Source organism: Eretmochelys imbricata, chromosome 18, assembly GCF_965152235.1.
Source record: "Eretmochelys imbricata isolate rEreImb1 chromosome 18, rEreImb1.hap1, whole genome shotgun sequence".
Classification (NCBI taxonomy): Eukaryota; Metazoa; Chordata; order Testudines; family Cheloniidae; genus Eretmochelys; species Eretmochelys imbricata.
The window spans coordinates 16,753,634-16,771,374 of NC_135589.1; the positions used below are offsets into that span (position 1 = coordinate 16,753,634).

General features: G+C 49.2%; 1 protein-coding gene across 1 annotated transcript in view; it reads left to right on the top strand.

Moving 5' to 3' along the window:
• The first annotated feature begins 666 nt into the window (after window positions 1–666).
• The window catches only part of TMEM278 (transmembrane protein 278), a 41,457-nt gene continuing 24,382 nt past the window's right edge, over window positions 667–17,741 (top strand). Inside the window, exon 1 of the mRNA XM_077837142.1 lies at window positions 667–936. Coding sequence (XP_077693268.1) covers window positions 667–936 — 270 coding nt within the window. The remainder of the gene's footprint in view (window positions 937–17,741) is intronic.

Genomic DNA, 17,741 nt, shown 5'->3' on the forward strand with positions numbered 1-17,741 from the left:
CTCTTTGCTTTCAGCACTGCACAGCGCAGGCAGGGTTTCCAACAGGACGAGGGAGAAGCTGCTCCCGCTTGTTCTTTTAACCGGGCACGCCAATTGGAAGAAAGTTGGGTAATTACTTGGCTCTGGGATACTGGCCACAAATAGATGATTCAAAGTCAAGGAACAGTCTCTGAAAGGGCCTGAGCTTGACACTCTTAGCCAGCAGGACTACTAGGCTATCTCCAGAGCCGTGCAGCATATCCAAGCTAGGGCAGAAACTCTTGGGAACTCCTTGGGACCGTATCCCCATAAGGAAGAGCCCCAGAAGACAGAGAGAGCGTGCAAGAGAAAATAAGGAAACACCGTGGATTCAAAAGCAAAGCGATAGCCCGTAGCTGGTTCTGGACCAAACTTCCAGCAGGTGCAGCTCTGTTCTCAGACTGGAGGAGAGGCAGTGTTGGAGAATATACTGCAGGGCATGATCCTGCCCTGGCCAGGCTGGGGTGCACCAGGTGGCCCAGTAGGGCCATTCCATCTCTAGGGTCCTTGCTGGTGTCTGGCTAGCCCTCCTCTGCTGGCTTCCGGCTGAGAAAGGAAAGCCCCAGAGCTCCACGCTTGGGTTCGTGGCCAACAGCAAAGGCAGGAAAAAAGAACAAGGGAAGGAGGGGTAAAGAAACTCCTCTGAGAATGTCCGACCAGGAGATCGAGGACTTTGAAGTGGACAATCTGTCCGACACGTCCCGGATGATCCCTGGCCTCCCTCCTTACGACATGGACGACCAGCTTCTTCCCTTGGAGCCCCGGAGCACCTGCTGCTGCTGGGCTTGGACCCTGCTGATCGTCGCCACGAACTCTCTGGTCTTCCTCATGAACTTGCTCCTGGTGGTCACCATCTTTGCTGTCGTGCTGCTGCCGACGATCGTGGTGGTGTACTTCGGCTTCCAGTGCCACTCCCGGGTAAGTGAGCGTGGTCCGGCCCCTGCGTGGGCCTTGGCACCCCGAGCCAGGACAGGGCCCCGGCTTCCCTGGGATTCTTGACTGAGCTTCTCTAAGGAAAGAGGGCGGGACAGTGGCTTTAAAAACCAGGTTGGGATTGCTGAGCTTTAGCTTAGTTTTCCAAAGACGTGGTTGAGGAGGGGGGAGAGAGTGTGTGTGTCTGAGTCAGTGGAGGTGAGGGACAAATGGACAGACAGACAGAATGTGCTCTGGGGTGTGACACTTTTGCACACCAGCCATTGTAATTGCTTCCAAGTCGCCCAGGAGAACTGACTTTAGCAACAGGTCCCCTGTAGGGCCTGATCCAAAGCCCATCCAAATCTCTGGGAGTCTGTCCTTTGACTTCACTGGGTGTTGGATCAGGTCCTTATTTGAACCCTTGCCAGGTGCTCCTTGCCTTCTCCTCTGAGCAGAGGCCACTAAGGTGGGATTCACGGGTGGGAGCCATGGGGTTGGTAAGAACCTAAGGAATAAAAAAAGCTGGAGACCAACTTTCTAGAATAACCAGTCCCACCCCAGAGTCCTCGCTTGAGCTGGCTTGGTTTTAAGTCGATTCCTAGGATAGAAACAACAGATTTTTTTTCTCCACTAGTAAAATATTTCCTAGGCGAAAAAAAAACCCGGTTGTACTGTTGGGCCAGGCCACTCTGAGCCTGGCGTGAGGGGTGGGATTAGATAAACTCCGTGCACTGGGGCAAGCAAGCATCCCCTCTCCTGCATGCAGAGAGTTTAGATCCAGCCTCCGCGGCTTGAGATTTCAAGTTCCCTCTACACCAATACTTGAATCTTGACAAAGAAATCTCACCTTTACCCCGTCCGTCCCCAGCTGCAGGATTTTGTTCCCTGGACAGCGGGCTGACAAGCTGGCCGTAATGATTCATAAAGAGATTTTACAGCAAAGCACTCCCCACTCGGGCAAAGCTCCCGTAGAAGATCATGGCAGTTTGGGGCACACAGCTGACACACGGGTGGACCTTTGGGGTTTACATTGCCCTGCAGCCTGTTGTGCATTCAAGGGGGTCCCCTCTGCTGGATGCATGAGGGGTGACTCCCATTCACAGGGCATGATAGAGAAACATGGTGCACCAGAATTCCATACGTCCTTTGATCTACGGCTCGCCAAGCACCTGACAGACGTCCCGTGCACCCACCTTCCAGGTCAGGCAGCACCCAAGTTACACGTGTCGCCCAGTGAGCCAGCAAAGAGCCAAGATGCGAATGTAGAGCCCTGAGCCTCTGTGGCTTTTCGCCTTGTGTTGTCATTGGCACGAGCGCACAGGGGTCCTCTGTCTAAAGGGCTGCGTTTTACACCCGGTGCACGCTGGTGTAAAAGGGCCGGGCCAAGGGGGATGCATGACGCTCTTTACCATTTATTCAGCATACATAATCGTTGCTTCTTCCAGTGCTGATTTCTTCTCTGACATGCAGATTTAACAAAGGCCGTGTGTGCAGTTTGCATGATGAGGCAGTCCTGGGCTCACATACATGGCACTTGTCCTGTGAATTCCTTTGTCTGGCCATCTGCAAAATGCCCTCAGTGAAAGGGTTAAAGCAGTTCTCTGGGATGCTCTCTCCTATTAGGGCTCAGTAGCTGATGGGACTTCCCCCGCAGTGCCGCAGGGGATCTCACCCCTGCCTCAGAGGTTGGGCTCCTACCCAGCCCTGGCACTCAGTGCAGGACTAGACGGGTGCTAGTCTTTGGATGAGATGTTAACATGGAGGTCCCTTTGGGGTTGAAAAGGGGGAAGTGAAAGATCCCCTCTCTGTGGCATTTGAGGAGAGGTTTGCAATAGCCCCAGTGACCTCGACACAGGGCTTTTCCCTAGAGCTGTGTAAAGCTTCCCGTCTCTGAGCTGTGTGGTCAAGGCCAGATGTGTTTGCAAACTTCAGCCCCTGCTTGGGGAATGGGAATGTGGCTGGGCTGAGCTCTGTTCACCCAGAGAAGAAGCCGGCAAGCATCGCATCCCCTGTGTCACACCCTCATCCCCCAGCCCCAATAACAGCATCCCCCGAGTCCTGACAATCACAAGATCCTTCCCCCAGCAGCCTTCAGGATACTAAGGGGATTCCCTGGAGCTTGTGGGGAGATCCCCTGTCAAGTCTGTTTGTCCCCCTCAAACATCCAAATGAACCTGGAAGTCTCCAGCCCCTGTGACCCGAACAGCTCGGCTCAGCTTGTCCTTCCTGGTGTGAGCTGACCCCTGCACAGCTCCCATGGCCCTCAGGTGCTGGGGGGGCTCATGTGGGTGAACCATACATGCCCCCCCATATAGTGTTCTTGCCTCCTGGGACACTGGCAGGTTGCAAGTTGAGCTCTTGCTGAGCACATGACAGCTACATCTGCTGCATTTCCCATCTCTTCTCATCTCACCTTGACACACGGGTCTACAGCAAACCAACCCTATTCCGCACGGAAGTTCTTTTTACCCAGTCTAGTCCTGTTTTTTATGGGAAAATTCCAACTCACCTACCTAAAGCAGGCTACATTGATGTGCCCTCTGTGAAATACATTGGAGACCAGAACTACAGATCTGAAATTCTGAAGGAGTTCAGCTTCCGATGCAAATCCAGAGCCAGATTCAGTGCTCGGATCTGTCTTGTCTTTAATTGTGTGGGGTTTCATATAGTGAGAAGAAATTGGGTCAGCTTCCAATCTGTCTCGTATATTTTATGTGTGTCAGCAGTATTTGAGCAGGTCTGGAGGAAAGGCAGGTTTCGGTATTGCTGATTTCTCTGAGGGCCCAAATCTGAAGACGTCAGTTAGTGTCTACTCTCCGCTTGCTTAGGCAAAATTCCCTTTGAAGTCCTTGGGAATTTTGTTCAAGGAGTGAGAAAGCCCTCCAAGATTTGGCTCCTTGTTATTCAAGGAGCTTTTGCACCAGTTTTACCCCAGTGTAACTCCACTGACTTCACTGGAGTTCCTCCCATGTGAGATCAGAATCAGGCTCTGCAAGATGCCAGTCATAGGGGACCTGTGCTTTGCTCCACATAGGAAGGGTTTAACCCCTTGAATGCTGGCAGGAGTGCTCTGGATTCATTCTGACACTCCCCAGTATGCTCGGGAGCTGTAGGTCTGTCAGGCGTCATTTTTTATTCCTGTTTTAATTAACAAGCAGCCAACTGTGACACAGATCAAGTAAATACACTGCCTGGGTCGACAGAGAATTCTGTGTAGCTTCAGTTACTCACTGCAGTTTGCATTTTAATGTCACAATATTTCTCTGCAACTCCCCTGCAGCATCTACACTACAGAGGCAGTGATAGCAGACGGCTCACAGTCCTCCCCTGTGATTTGCAGCCTCCCCCCCATGGACTTTAATTTGTTTTGTTAATTTCATTTTAACCAAGCCCTCTTCCTGCAAGTTTCATTCTCTGTGATCTATCTAATGATAAGAACAAGATCTAATAAAAGATACACACACACACACACACACACTCCCGTCTTGCAGATCTGGGCCGGCTTCCCAGACGCATGGTCTGCAGTTTTTTATTTATTCCCATTGAAAAACTCATTTTGTCCCCATTTAGTACTCTGTCTCTGTGCGTGTCAGTTTCATTTGGATGCTCTACTCTTGAGTGTTTTGGGGGATTTTTAAAGAATGTTTATGGCTTTCCATTTCTCATCGTATTTTCCTGTTTTGCTCCAGCATCATCTGTCCGATGTGGGGATATGATATGACCCTCTCTGTCCTTGTGCCATCACACATTTGTTTTCCTGTCTGGGTGAAAGGAGACAAAAGAATATCTTGGCAAATAAAGACTAAGGCCCAAACCTTCAAAGGTATTTAGGGAGCTAACTCCTGTTCAAATCAATGGGAGCTAGGCACCTAAGTACATTTGAGGATCTGGGGCTAATGCTCCTATCCTGCTTTGAGAAGTGGCGGGGCACGGTCTGGAGTCTATGCAGAGCTCCCCTGATATGAATGGGGTACCATGTGGGCAGAGGGGGGTCACAAATGCCAATCTCAAAGCAGGATCAGGGCAGTGTATGGCTTACATTTTCAAAAGGCACTAGTGATTCTGGGTGTCTCCATTCTTGGGGTGCCCATCTTAAAACACCTGAAAAGGAGCTGGACTTCAGTCAGTGCTCAGCACCCATCCTCTGAGAAGGTTTCCATCCAAATACTGATCCAGCCTGATGACGAAAGTAAACCGCAAATGAGAGGACAAAATCTAATGATGCTGCAAGGCTAATGGAAGCCAGGCTGCGTCACTCTGTAGTGTGGAAGGGATTAAAGTCACAAGAGCTGATAAAAAGTCAGAACCTACCAAACGCTGCTCTGGTTTTTGCTACTAGCCTGAACTCCACAATTCGTCAGATTCTTAAAGATAGCAATAACTGTAATAACGATTCAAGATACACAAACAAGATGAAGTCATTGTGTGACCAGTGTCCCCGGATACGTCCAGTGAGGAAATCTGCAACCTCCAGTGTTTTCTCTCTCTATGACCCTGACCCAGCACACTCTGAAATCAATGGCAAGACTCTCATTTGACTTCAGTAGAGGTGGGTTAGGGTCTAAATTATTAAAGATATTGTAGTTCATAAAGAGCCTTATCCGGCTCCCGAAGACAAGTCTTTCCATTGATTTGACTAGTAGTTGGATCAGTCTGTATAATGTGCTCAATTTAGGCTCCAGTCTCGGGGGTCCGATTCTGCACATATGCACGACCTAATATAGTGCTTATTACTGTGACTAATCCATTGAAACCACCTGGGAATACTGTGTTTGCAAGCCTGGGATGTAATCACCAATCAGTCATTGTTAGAAATAAGCTGTGTAGGAACTCATTTCTTCTCTCTCTCTCTCAATATTAGGGATGGATCCTGAACGGCTTACTCAGGGAAAACGCCCATTGACTTCACTGTGAGTTTTCCCTGCAGGACTGGGCCCTTAAGTATTGTCAATTTCAAGTATGTCCCAGCCTCTCATTTGCTCCCTGTCCAACAGATCCTAAGCTAAGAGCACCCACCTCAGCCTGATTTACTCAGCTCACTGCACTGAAAAATATTGAAAATAAGTTTTTTCCCTTTTAATAACATAAACTGCATCTCCTACTTGATCTGCTACCTCCCATTGCGTCCCATCTTAGTCCAGTTTCACAAAGCACCTGGGAGTAGGGCATGAGAAATGATCCAATCCATGCAGCAGGATGACTTTAGAGGAGGGCTTAAATAACAAGAGAGAATTAGAAGCTCGTATTATTAAATAAAAAGACACCCCTGGGCCAGATAGCTGGTGTAAATAGTACAGTTTTATTGACCTCAGTGGAGAATGCAGCTTAACACCAGCCGAGACTTGGCCCAAGATTTACCTTCAGAAACACTGAGCTTGGGAGTTTACCTCATCATCTATTATCCTCAGAAGCACCTCTACGAAATGCCTAGTATGGTCAGGAACATCTGCTAGCCAGAGGTGAGGGCTGGATGGGGTTAGTGCTGGCAAAATCCAGGCAATCTCAACATGGAAATAAATCACCTTCAAAAGATTAAACTTGCCCTTAATTAAAATATGGCATCAAGTTAAATCCCTGCGGCTTTGTGCCCGAAAAGTCTGCATCTGGTTAGCCTCCAGTTTGCACCAGCATAACTCCATTGAAATGAACAGAGTTACTCCTGATTTACACCAAGGTTAGTGAGAGGGGAGTTACCTGCCCGCTTCTCTCTGCTCTGACCATTGAGCTTGTGCCTCTGCTACACACATTTGGCCCTTAGCATACAGAGGGCAAGAGGACACAAGGTGATGTGCTTCTTTCCAGGCTCTGGACATTTGCTTTGCACCTTCCTATTACTTTGCCCACGGCAAAGAGTTGGGAGTGAAGGCATATTTCACCCTGATAGAAGCCTGCTGTGAATGTTAAGAGTCTGTTCTGATGCTATTTAACAGCGTGAGTGTACGTAGAACTGCACAGATGTAGAAAATTGCAGAGCAATCATGAGAGAGAAAGAAAAAGAAGAGATAAAGTAACTAAAATTCTAGAAAGGCGGTTTGAATTGCACTAAACCTGTATTGACAGGGGGGAGAGTTAACATGGAAATGAGAGGCTAATACACAGGAATAAGGAAAGATAACAAAAAGTTATCAATAAGTTTGTGTAACAAAGGGAGGTCGAAGCTGTACTGTCCGGGGCTGGAGGTGAATGTGATAGGATCAACCTTATGAGCTTCCCACTTGCAAGTAATTGATCACTACGTGCTGAGAATATTGCCTTAATAGAGATCTGTTACTACTGAGTAAGTGAATCTTAATCCAACACAAAATACTCTCAATCTGTTGCTCTGAACACAAACGTTCAGGACCCCAATGCAGACTGACAGGACCTGAAAGCACAAAAGCTAAGGGTCTTGTCTTCCTTCGGCCCTGGGGAAGCCACCACTGTTCTTAACGGGAGGCGTTGATCAGTAACACCCATTTCAGTAAACAAACGGCCACCGGTTGGTTGAGAATCTATCGCTGAAATAATAACCCCTCCTACCCGCACGAGTCAATGCTTTTGTTCAGCAAAGAGACACTCACTGCCAGTGGAAACTAATGTGGCTAAAGGATCTAAAGCTTTGGTTGTAAATACAGCTAACACAGGGGCACTCAACCTGTGGTCCGTGGACCCCTGGGTATCCACAGACTATGTCTGAAGATTTCCAATGGCGTCAGCATCTCCATTCAAAATTTTTTAGGGGTTTTCAAAAGAAAAAAGGTTGAGAACCACTGATCTAACAGATCTCTGCCACCCCCACAGGGTCAACCCTGGCTAGGGGTCGACACCACCATGTTGAGCGACGGACACTTGACAAAATTACTGTACTTAGTGACGGACATGTGGGGGTGGTCATGTCATTCAGTCATTCAATTTTGTGAAAAATTACCACAGACCTCAACATTTTTACCACCCTGTGTACGGACACATTGCTGACCCCGACCCTGGCCAGCTACCATAGGGTAAAAGGCGTTAAACTGTGTCTGAGCTAGGTGCAAAGTCTGGTTTAGGAGGAGTTAGTGAACAGGATCATAAATAATGCCTTTCCCCTGAGTCTCGACAAAGCCTCAGGGTTTTGCACATTACAGTGCTAAATGTAGGATGTCATGTAGCCAGTCAGCCAGCCTTCCCTTCTTAGTGTATGGGCCTGGGAATCAGAACTCCTGGTTTTCTTCTCAGCTCTGCCACTTGTGATCTTGGGCAAGTCACATAATTCCAGCCTACCTTATTTTTCCTATTTACTCACGTACCTCACTGGCATGCTGTGAAGCTTAGCTAAGGTCTGTATAATGCCCTTGACCTCCCGGAGGGTGTGGGTGGGCCGTTGCTGGTGCTTAGCAAAGCAAGAAAGGTGGACTTTGTGGTTCGGGCACTGGGGTGGGACTCTGCTACAGGCTCCCTGTGTGACCCCAGGCCAGTCACTCAATCCACAGAGCACACCTGTAAAACAAAGATAATAGTACTTCCTGTCTCCCCTCCTTGTCTATTCAGACAAGCTCTTTGGGGCAGGGACTGCCTCTTACTAGGTGTGTGTCCAGCACTTAGGGCCCTGATCTTGGTTGGAGCTTCCAGGTGCTGTTGTAATAACAGTATATGCCCCAAACCACATGCTGTCCTTAATGCCCCAAGAGGATCTCCTGTGGGCATTGAAACAGTGGAAGTCCAGCCCTGAATACACCAGCCCAGGGTTTCCCCAAGTCCCAGGTCTGCTGCGACGGGATGCGTTTGGCCGTGTTCAGTGAATGCCATGCAGACATCCAGCCAGAGCAGACGTACGTTCCGTGAAGCAGCTAGTTCGTCACACAGAGCCTTAGTGCATTCATTCCACGCTCTTCGAGACGCTCCGACATGCAGAGAGCATACTGTTGGCTGCAGGCATTTATCACCGTGCCCGAGGGGCGATAAAGCCTCCTGATGTAGTATGCAGCTAACGCACCAAGGACTGAAAGTGGCCGGCTCCCCCTGCCTCGCGCTTTCCCTGAGATGGTTTTGCTCTTTCAGCAGTGACATATGCGCGGTTCCGGGCATTTTAGCTCGTCACGTTTACAGCCCTGGAATGTTATGACAAAGCGGCGAGCTGCAGTTATTACCCAGCGCATCCGTAGATCTTGCTAGCTCATGAACAGAGAGGCCTTTGTCGTGGTAATCACTGCTCAGACGTCGCTGCTGCTAACGGACATAAAACTAATAGCCAGCTCTGGCACAGAGCCAGATGTGCCATTGAATTGTCCAGCAGCACCCCAATCTCTCACCTGTCTCCTTACCCCTCCTGCTAGAACGCTTCCTCCTGCAGGAGACAAGCAGCCCCTAAGGGATCTATGGTATTCCTGAGCGTGTGTGAAGGGGGAGAGGGGGAGGCAATCCAGCCGTAGGTTTCTTGACATCTCTAGTGAGCAGTCTCGGGTTCATTAGCCTTCACGGCTGCTCCGTTGTATAAAAAATACACCCCCAAGGGCTGGGCTGCAGTACCCTGCCTCTCACCGAACAGTCCTGGCGCTGGGGGTCTCCATCGGGAAGACCTGTGGAGCAAGGCATTACTGGCTATGCACAGAGCAACCACAATCTGGCCCCAAACCGGCTGAATGGCCAAACCCAGCCTTCTGTAGCTTTCCCCAAAGCCTCTGCCACTGGCGACATGAGGTACGAATTGATTTCCTACCACTCCCTGCCTGGGATTGTTGGAGTTATTTTCCTTCTGCCACTCAGTAGCTCCTCAGAGGAGGTAAATTGCTAAACTGGGCATCCAAGGGGAGCGCTACCTAGTAACGAAATGAACAAATCACCCAGGCTTTGTCAGAATGAGTCTCTGCAGAACAGCGATTGCAGCCGGGTGCATCATATTTTCTTTGGTGCAGTGTGCATTTGCCTTGTAAACACGGAGGCGTCTGGCTCTCGACATTGATTTCCCTGCAGAGATATGGAAGTTTATCTTTATTCCCCTTACCTTAATTTCCTATGGTGACTTTTTAAAGGGAGAGAATCTCATTTGCCTAGATGTTGATCCCCATTAGAAATGGGCCAGTTGGTTTGGAGCAGATAAAAACTCTGCCCTATCCTGAACAATTGTCCCTTCCTAGAATCAAACCAGTGCAGTTCTGGAGGATCTGAAAAGGTTTCTCCTGTTTCACTTCTGCATGCCCTGGTGCTGCCCAGATCCAGATAAATCTGGAAGAGACTGGCTGCCATGAGAAAACTTATTCCCTGTCATGCTTTCCAAATATCAGTACAGGACTCAAAGCAGAAGAGCTGTCAATCTCACCAGCAAGCCTGTTCTCCTGAGGTTTGTAGCCCACTTTAGCAAACTGAAGAGCTCCTGGTAGCTGGGACAGGATGCTTTATGGATAAAGCAGAACGGGAAAGTTATTGCTCTCCACTGAAAATGCTCCACTGGTACGAGCATTTGCAGCTCCACTGAAGGGAATGGAGTTGCAGCTGCTCACATCAGCATTCAATATGTCTCAGAAACTTCTGCAGTAATAACTGTCACAGTCTGTACGTGCATCGTCCCTCTTTTCCCTAACTCCGCACAATCCTCCCATACTCCCATGGCTCTCTCGCCACTCCGGACCTTCAGTGTCCCCGGCCCTCCCTTGTGCCCCAGGGCCCTCTTGAAATAGATGACTCTCTGCTATTGTCTGACACGTAGCGTGACGGCTGAGAGGTTCATAAACTCAGAGTCCAGAGATGGGCAGGATCTCTTTGGTGACCCAGTCCATCCCGCTGCCAGTGCAGGAATGCCCAAGGAAACTGCTTTTATGACTTCTTGTTAGCCAGTGTGGTGAAACAGGAGTTTACTTTTGTTGCTGGTCTGGTATAGCCTACGGGGGATTAGCCACCAGTCTTGTGGGTGTATCTGCCCTATTTCTCAGCAGTTGGTCCTGAATTTGGCATCCTGAGTTGTGACTCACTGTGGCACGGTTACACCTTGGGCATCCCAGTCCTTGTATTATCACCAAAAACACCGGATTTAAAGGTTAGTGGTTCTTTACAACCAGTCTCAACAAATAAAGAGTTCTTCTGATCCCAAAGGACCAGCCACACACCTAGGTCAATATATAGCTTAGATCTTACCCAAAAATCACACTGTTGCCAATCCTTTAGTATCTAAAATCTAAAGATTTATTCATAAAAAAAAAAAAAGAAAGGTGAGAGTTAAAATTGGTCAAAGGAATCAAATACATACAGTAATTGCAAAGTTCTTGGTTCAGGCTGGTAGCAGTGATGGAATAAACTGCTGGTTTGATAAGTCTCTGGTTGCTTCCAAATCATTGGATGGTCCTCAGTCGATTGGTTAGAATGCTCCCATTAGTATAAGTTCATAGACCAGAGGGTTGGGAAGGATAGAGGCTGGAGCAGGATAGAGGCAAAATGGAGGAGTTTCCAGGGCCTTTTATCTTTTCCCCCGTTGTTCTTACTGTGGAAAATTACAGCAACAAGATGGAGTCTGGAGTCCCGTGGGCAAGTCCCATGTCCACGCGTTTCGGCTCGTCACAGCAGGAAATTCCACTAAGTGTAGAGGGGTGTTTCCCATGGTCCGTTGTCAGTTAAATGTTCTCTCAATGGGCCATTCCATTTGAATAGTCCCGCCAAGATGTGCTGCCTAGCTACCTTGTGGGCTGTACCCCAGGAGCAAACATTTGAAATCCAAGTCTAGAGCCAATACTTATAATTTCAAATACAAAAGTGATTCATGCGTGCAGATAGCACAGTCATAACCAGCAAACGCTAACCTTTTCATAGACACCTCACTTGACAACCTTTGTACAAGATTTTCTGCAAATACATAACAGCGGTTGCAGCAATGATCCGTATGGTCATATTTTGATCAGAGAACGTCACACGTGCCTCTTCAAAGCCCTGGCACATCAGGCATGCCAGGTACCCGTGACTTCTTGCAGGCGGCGTGGGTCCTACACGGAGGAGTCTATTGACATCTCAGACCCAGACAGGAGATTCTCTGTGGAGATAGCCTGGATGGGGATCTCTCCCTGCCCCCTCAGGAGGTTTCACTGGCAGATATTCCTTTGTGCTGACATTTTCCTAATGCAGGTGGCTGCGGATGCTCCCAGACTCTGTTTACCATGAGCAATCCAAATCAGGTGTGAGCTTCCTAGTCAGTTACAGCCCCTAATTACATGTCATGCTTTCCAAATACCAGTACAGTCTCCCACGCTGCGTCTTGACAGCGTCTTGCATCGACTCTAGCATTTTGCTGGGCTAATGAAGCCCCATGACTGCTAGCTCGGGGATTTGGATCTGGTCAGGAGAGGTGGAGCGAGAGGTGGATGGAGTGATTTGCAGCGTGTTTACTGCATCAGCCAGTTCCCCGATGCCTGAGCTGAGATCCTGCCTCGCAGCGCAGGACCCCTGCACTGACAGCCCATTAAACCTCCCGTTACATGTCCAATCACATTGGTGAGCTTCCAGTTGATGGTTCCCTCTAGGCCTGACCTGCCTCCCACCTGATCCTTTGATGCCTAGTCATTACCCACAGGTTCTTCTCTCCACTCTCAATCGTTATTGTTTAAAAATGGAAACCATTTGGAGAAGGCATTTTTTCACCTTAGCTGCGGGGACGATCCATCTCCCAGCTGGTGCCGTCGGGTCCCCTCCACTTGCCAGCCGATACCGAAAGCTTCTCGCTTTGCCTGCAAAGTGCCTTGGCATGTTTGTCTTAGGGAATTCCTTGTGGGAGAAAGCGTTCCCAGATATCACACTCCAGCCCATTCACCACTGGCTTTTTTCATATTAATTATTACAATAGAACCCAGGGGCCACCATCTTGGACCAGGACCCCTTTGTGGTAGTGTTGTGAACTCAGAGAACAAAAAGTCCGTGCACCAATTGTTCTTATCTTACCCCATTTGCTAAGGGCAGAGGCTGTTTGTGTTCAAACGAGGGCTTCCCCGCCTCTCAGACGATAGGCTCCCTTGTTCCCAGCCAATTGGCTTCCTTCGCATCATCCCACTGGAAAGCCACATGGCTGGATGTGTCAGGAGAATGACTTCCCCGCAGGCCAGACAGGGGGTACGTGTGACTCAGATTCTGCTCCCACATACCCTGGACCACTCAAGTCAATAGATTGTTTGCAGTATTGTTGTAGCCGTGTTGGTGCCAGGATATTAGAGAGACAAGGCGGGTGATGTAAGATCTTACCTCCAGACCTGAAGAAGAGCTCTGTGTAAGCCTGAAAGCTTGTCTCTTTCTCCAACAGAAGTGGATCCAATCAAAGATATGACCTCACCCACCGTGTCTCTCTAAGGTCAATGAGTTACCCTGGATTCACATTGGTGTAACAAAGCAAAATTCAGCCCCTTATTCCAAGCCCTAACTTCTTTCATAAGAGCACAGGGAACACTGGCTGCTCACGCTTCTGTCGGCCCAAACATTGTCTAACCTCCGGTTTGCTCCCCTGTGAAAATCCATCTTTAAGGAACATGCTTTAAGTCACAGAGGTGGAATGGCTTTGGAGAGCTATCAAGAATCGAGCTGGGTGGCTGAGCTGTGGGGCTGCTCTAGAGATGAAATGATTAACTGCGCTTCGGTGGTGCATTTCATGCAGTGATCGCGAAGAGCTCACGACAACTGAGCTTGCACACTTTGCACATTGGGGTGTCACCACGGACGTCAGAGTCACTCCTGATTTGCACTGGATTTCATTCCAAGATTCACCATTGCAAATCAATTCAACAAAGCTGGAAACAGAACTTGCTTCTTAGAGGAGCCATGGAATGACTGTGTGACCTGGGGCAAGTCACTAAACACCTCCGCGCCTCAGTTTCCCCATCAGTACAATGGGGATAATACATCATCAGATTCAGTTATGTTAAGGAATGTGGTGGGGCTTAATTCATGCTTGTGAAAGGCTTTGAAAGCTGAGGAGCTGTAGGAGTGCAAAGAATTAATATTTTTAATTGCGGAATCATTATGAGTGGGACAAAGCCTGCTTTTCTTAGTAAGTCCTTACTCAGGGAAGATTCCTTTGAGAATGAAAGGGTCCGGCCTTTTATTATTGTTGTATATTCATAAATACAGGCTGTTTTGTTCTAAGCCTGAGAAAAGCTAGATAGAAGCCGTGAACCAGCCTCTGTGAAACCTCACTTCAAAGGGAGTTTCTCTTGCAGCCATTATGGCAGGAGCTATTTCTGAAAGCTCCAAGGCAGATGAAGTCCCAGCTCTGTATTGGTTCCTCTCCTGCTAATAGACAAAACGTTGGATGAATAACACTCCTCTGACGTTTTGACCTCAATTATAAAAAGAAAAGAACAGAATTAGATGTGAAATTCAGCCAGGTAGAAATGCAAAGCGGCTTTCTGTGGCTGCTGCAGGGGCCAGGAAATGGGCTTGATGTTCATACAAAGGGTAATTTCGTTATAGATGGCAAAGTAGGAACTGCCACCCCAGATCAGACTCGTGGTCCATTTGGTCCACTGTCCTGTCCCCAACAGCCACCAGTACCAGCCCAAACCCTTCCCCAGTGGCCTCAGCCCCTTTTCCAGGTTCAGACAGGGATCCTCTCCCCGGGATCCACTCCCCACATCCATGCTATGGATGGGCAAACCTGGGGTGAAGGCTCCCCTCCCACCTGCACAGAACTGAATCCAACTGAACCTAGCAGAGGTTCTGAAATGCTAAGCCAACCCCGCAATCATTCATTCCAGTTGCTGCTCCTGCCTCTTCATTGCGGACTTCTGGCCCCGACAGGGACCCAAACACCCTGAGGTTGCCCAAGGATGGGGAGCTGCTGCCTAGACGCGCTGCCCCCTTCTTTTCTCCTGAATGCCGTGTGTGGCTATTGCTGCTTGTGGTGTGTGCCTGTGTCTCCCCCAATCTACCCACCCAGTTGGTGTCTCTACTTCCCAGCAGTTCCATGTGACCGAGACAGTCCCGATCCCTCCGTGGCCATTCAGCAGGGAGTGGGGGGGCATAAGGGGTCTGTCCTGCTGTTCCTAAGGGCCCTCAATTCCCACAGCAGGAGCAGGCCATGAGCTATTACAGAGCATCCCATTTGTCAGTCAGACTCATGTGGAAGTGTGGCCTGCCTGTGATCACAGCCAAGGCCTGAGCCGGGACCTTCACAGTTCACAGGCGGTGGCTGCTCTATCCCGGACCCCGGGAGGCACCCACCCCCTTCTGGCTTTCTCCAGAGAAGCCGTACTAAGCTGATCTCTCAGCTGGAGGCTAAGAACCAAGAGGGGAGTCTTTGGCCTCATTACGTCCTGTTCAGTGCAGCCATGAACCCTGTCAGATCTGGGGCTGGCTCCCTACCAGCCAGGGTGCGCCTTCCTTGTCAGCCAGCTCCAAGACTGGGGAACCTCTTTCAGTTCCGCAATGGCTGCTGAAAGGCTGAGATTCACCCAGCAAAAGGCCTGTGTCCCCCTCAACACAGGGTATAGGTGGGACTCAAACATTGCACAGACCCCCTGCTGCATGGGGATGAATTTCACCCCCGGGGGGGCTGTTGTTACCATGAAAAGGTGAGTTGTACATTCCCGCCAGCTCTTTGTTCCCACCACCCCGTCAGGGAGAGGCAGAGGTGTGGCCGTTAAGGAGAGCAAATAGGTTGCCATGAAGACATTATATTCACATGCGTGTTGATTTGTTTAAATTCCAGTCCCAAGGAGGCTATTTGGAGTTTTTCTTTAACTCAGCGGATGGCTTGTGAACATGCCGCGTCAGCCCCACTCCCCAGGAAAAACAGCTTCCTGCAGGCCTGCTGCAGCGATGAATAACCCTCAGCCCCACAGAGCCCGGGCACTGATTGTCGCAGAGGCTCACGATCAGTAGTCGTTCAGTAAATCTGCTGTTTTTATTATTATCACCGTGAATATTGGGTGCCTGGCTGCCTCCTGATTTCCGCCCACAATTCCGCTCGAAGTCAGTCGGAGCTGGGGATGCTCAGCCCCTCTGCAAATGGAGCCCGTGGGAACCAATGGGTCATTCCATCCTGCCATGTATGTGGCTGGATCAGACGCTACATGTTGGCTCCCCGGAGCCAGAGGTCCTGTACCATCCCCGTGGCTTGTTCTCTTTGCAGTGAGCGAGTGAAAGGGGTGCACTCTCCCCAAAGAGCAAGTCCCCCAAATTGGAAGCCTGTGATGTGCATGCTACTGAACAAGGCCAAACCTTGTTGCTCCTGATGTCTCCTGTTGCTTTCCAAAAGGGAAAACATTAGCCCACAACGGCCCTGGTATCACGGCCCTAGCTGAAAGAGGGACATGGGCCACTGGGTTAGACGAACATCCATTGACAGGGAGAAATCAGCCCTTGGTTTCTCACACAGCTGTGCTCTGGTCACAAGCGAGCTGTGGTGGCTGCTCTAGAGATGAAATGATCACTGCGCTTCGGTGGTGCCTTTCACGCAGTGATCATGAAGAGCTTACAACAACTGAGCTTGCACACTTTGCACACTGGGTGTCTCCATGGATGTCAGAGTCACTCCTGATTTGCCGTGGTGCGAGTTCAGAGCCAGGCCCAATGTACACTGCAACCCTCTGTGGGCGAGATAGGTATCTTTAACCCCTGCTTTGCAGAAGGGGAAACTGCGGGCTTTTCTACGTGGGAAAGTTATTGAGAAATAAGCCTGAAGTCAATGGCACAGGCAAGAATACAACCTTGGGGTCCTGAATAGACCAACTTGCCCCTCTGGAATGGCAATGTTGGGACTAGAAATGGAACAGAATTTGAATTCACCTGCTTTAGATCTTTCATGGCATATTTGTCCATCAAGATATGGATTCAATTGCTCTCCAGACATGGCTGTTGTGGGCCTGGTTCTCTGATGCCCTGCACCTTGTGCTCCTGTGTAATGAGTGCAGCAAGGGATGTGAAGTGCTACCAAAGCAGAACCACAGAGTTTTACATGCACTTGACATGGTGCAAATGAGTGCACACGGGCAGGGTGACTCAGAATCGGGCCCTGCCTGCACGAGATATAATTGACATATATTTGGAAATGAGGCCTTTTTTACGTAACGCAACATGCCAGCCTTCTTTAAAGTGTTGTTAAATGATCCCAGGTGATTTTAGCTTTGAGTTGTCTTGATAAGAGCCAGGATTGATGGCAGTGACTTTAAAGCAGCTCTTCCCAGCAATTTGTGGTGATTAGGGGATTGTCTCTAAAACTTCACTGGAAGTTTAAAGACCTCCCTGTGAATTTGTTCTGAGTTAACAGAGGATGATGGGCAGATTTCCACTGATAGCTCCCTAGGGGCTGGAGAATACAGCCTCTCGGAATAAACCACAAAGCGACTTTCTATAGCTTATCGCTCTTGCCTTTAACAGCCAAGAAAGGATATTTACCAAGTGCCACAGTCATTTAAAGAATTTGCATCGGAACCAGCTCAATGAAACCAATGAGACAAGAATCACTTTCTTAATGTGGCTTCAAACTGTGTTCAAACATAAGTACCCAAAGGCCGAGTTTATCTTTAGAGATATCTCAGGAGGAGACCAACATATGTACAGGGTTGCGATATAGCAGGCCAGGACTGGTGTTTGGGAGGATGTAGAATCTCCATCACTGGCAGGTTAGACAAGCACCTGTCAGGAATGGTCTAGATAATACTTAGTCCTGCCTTGAGTGCAGGGGACTGGACTAGATGACCTCTCAAGGTCCCTTCCAGTCCTGTGATTCTATAAACTGTGCAGGCATCTGCTTCAGCTTTCCCTGCTCTTTGGAGCTCCAAAGCAACCACTTTGAGGCCCACTGCACGCATCTGGCAACTTCCATGCTAGTCTGATCTGATCTACCTTCTGATGGTAGGACTGCTATAATCACAGTAGTACCC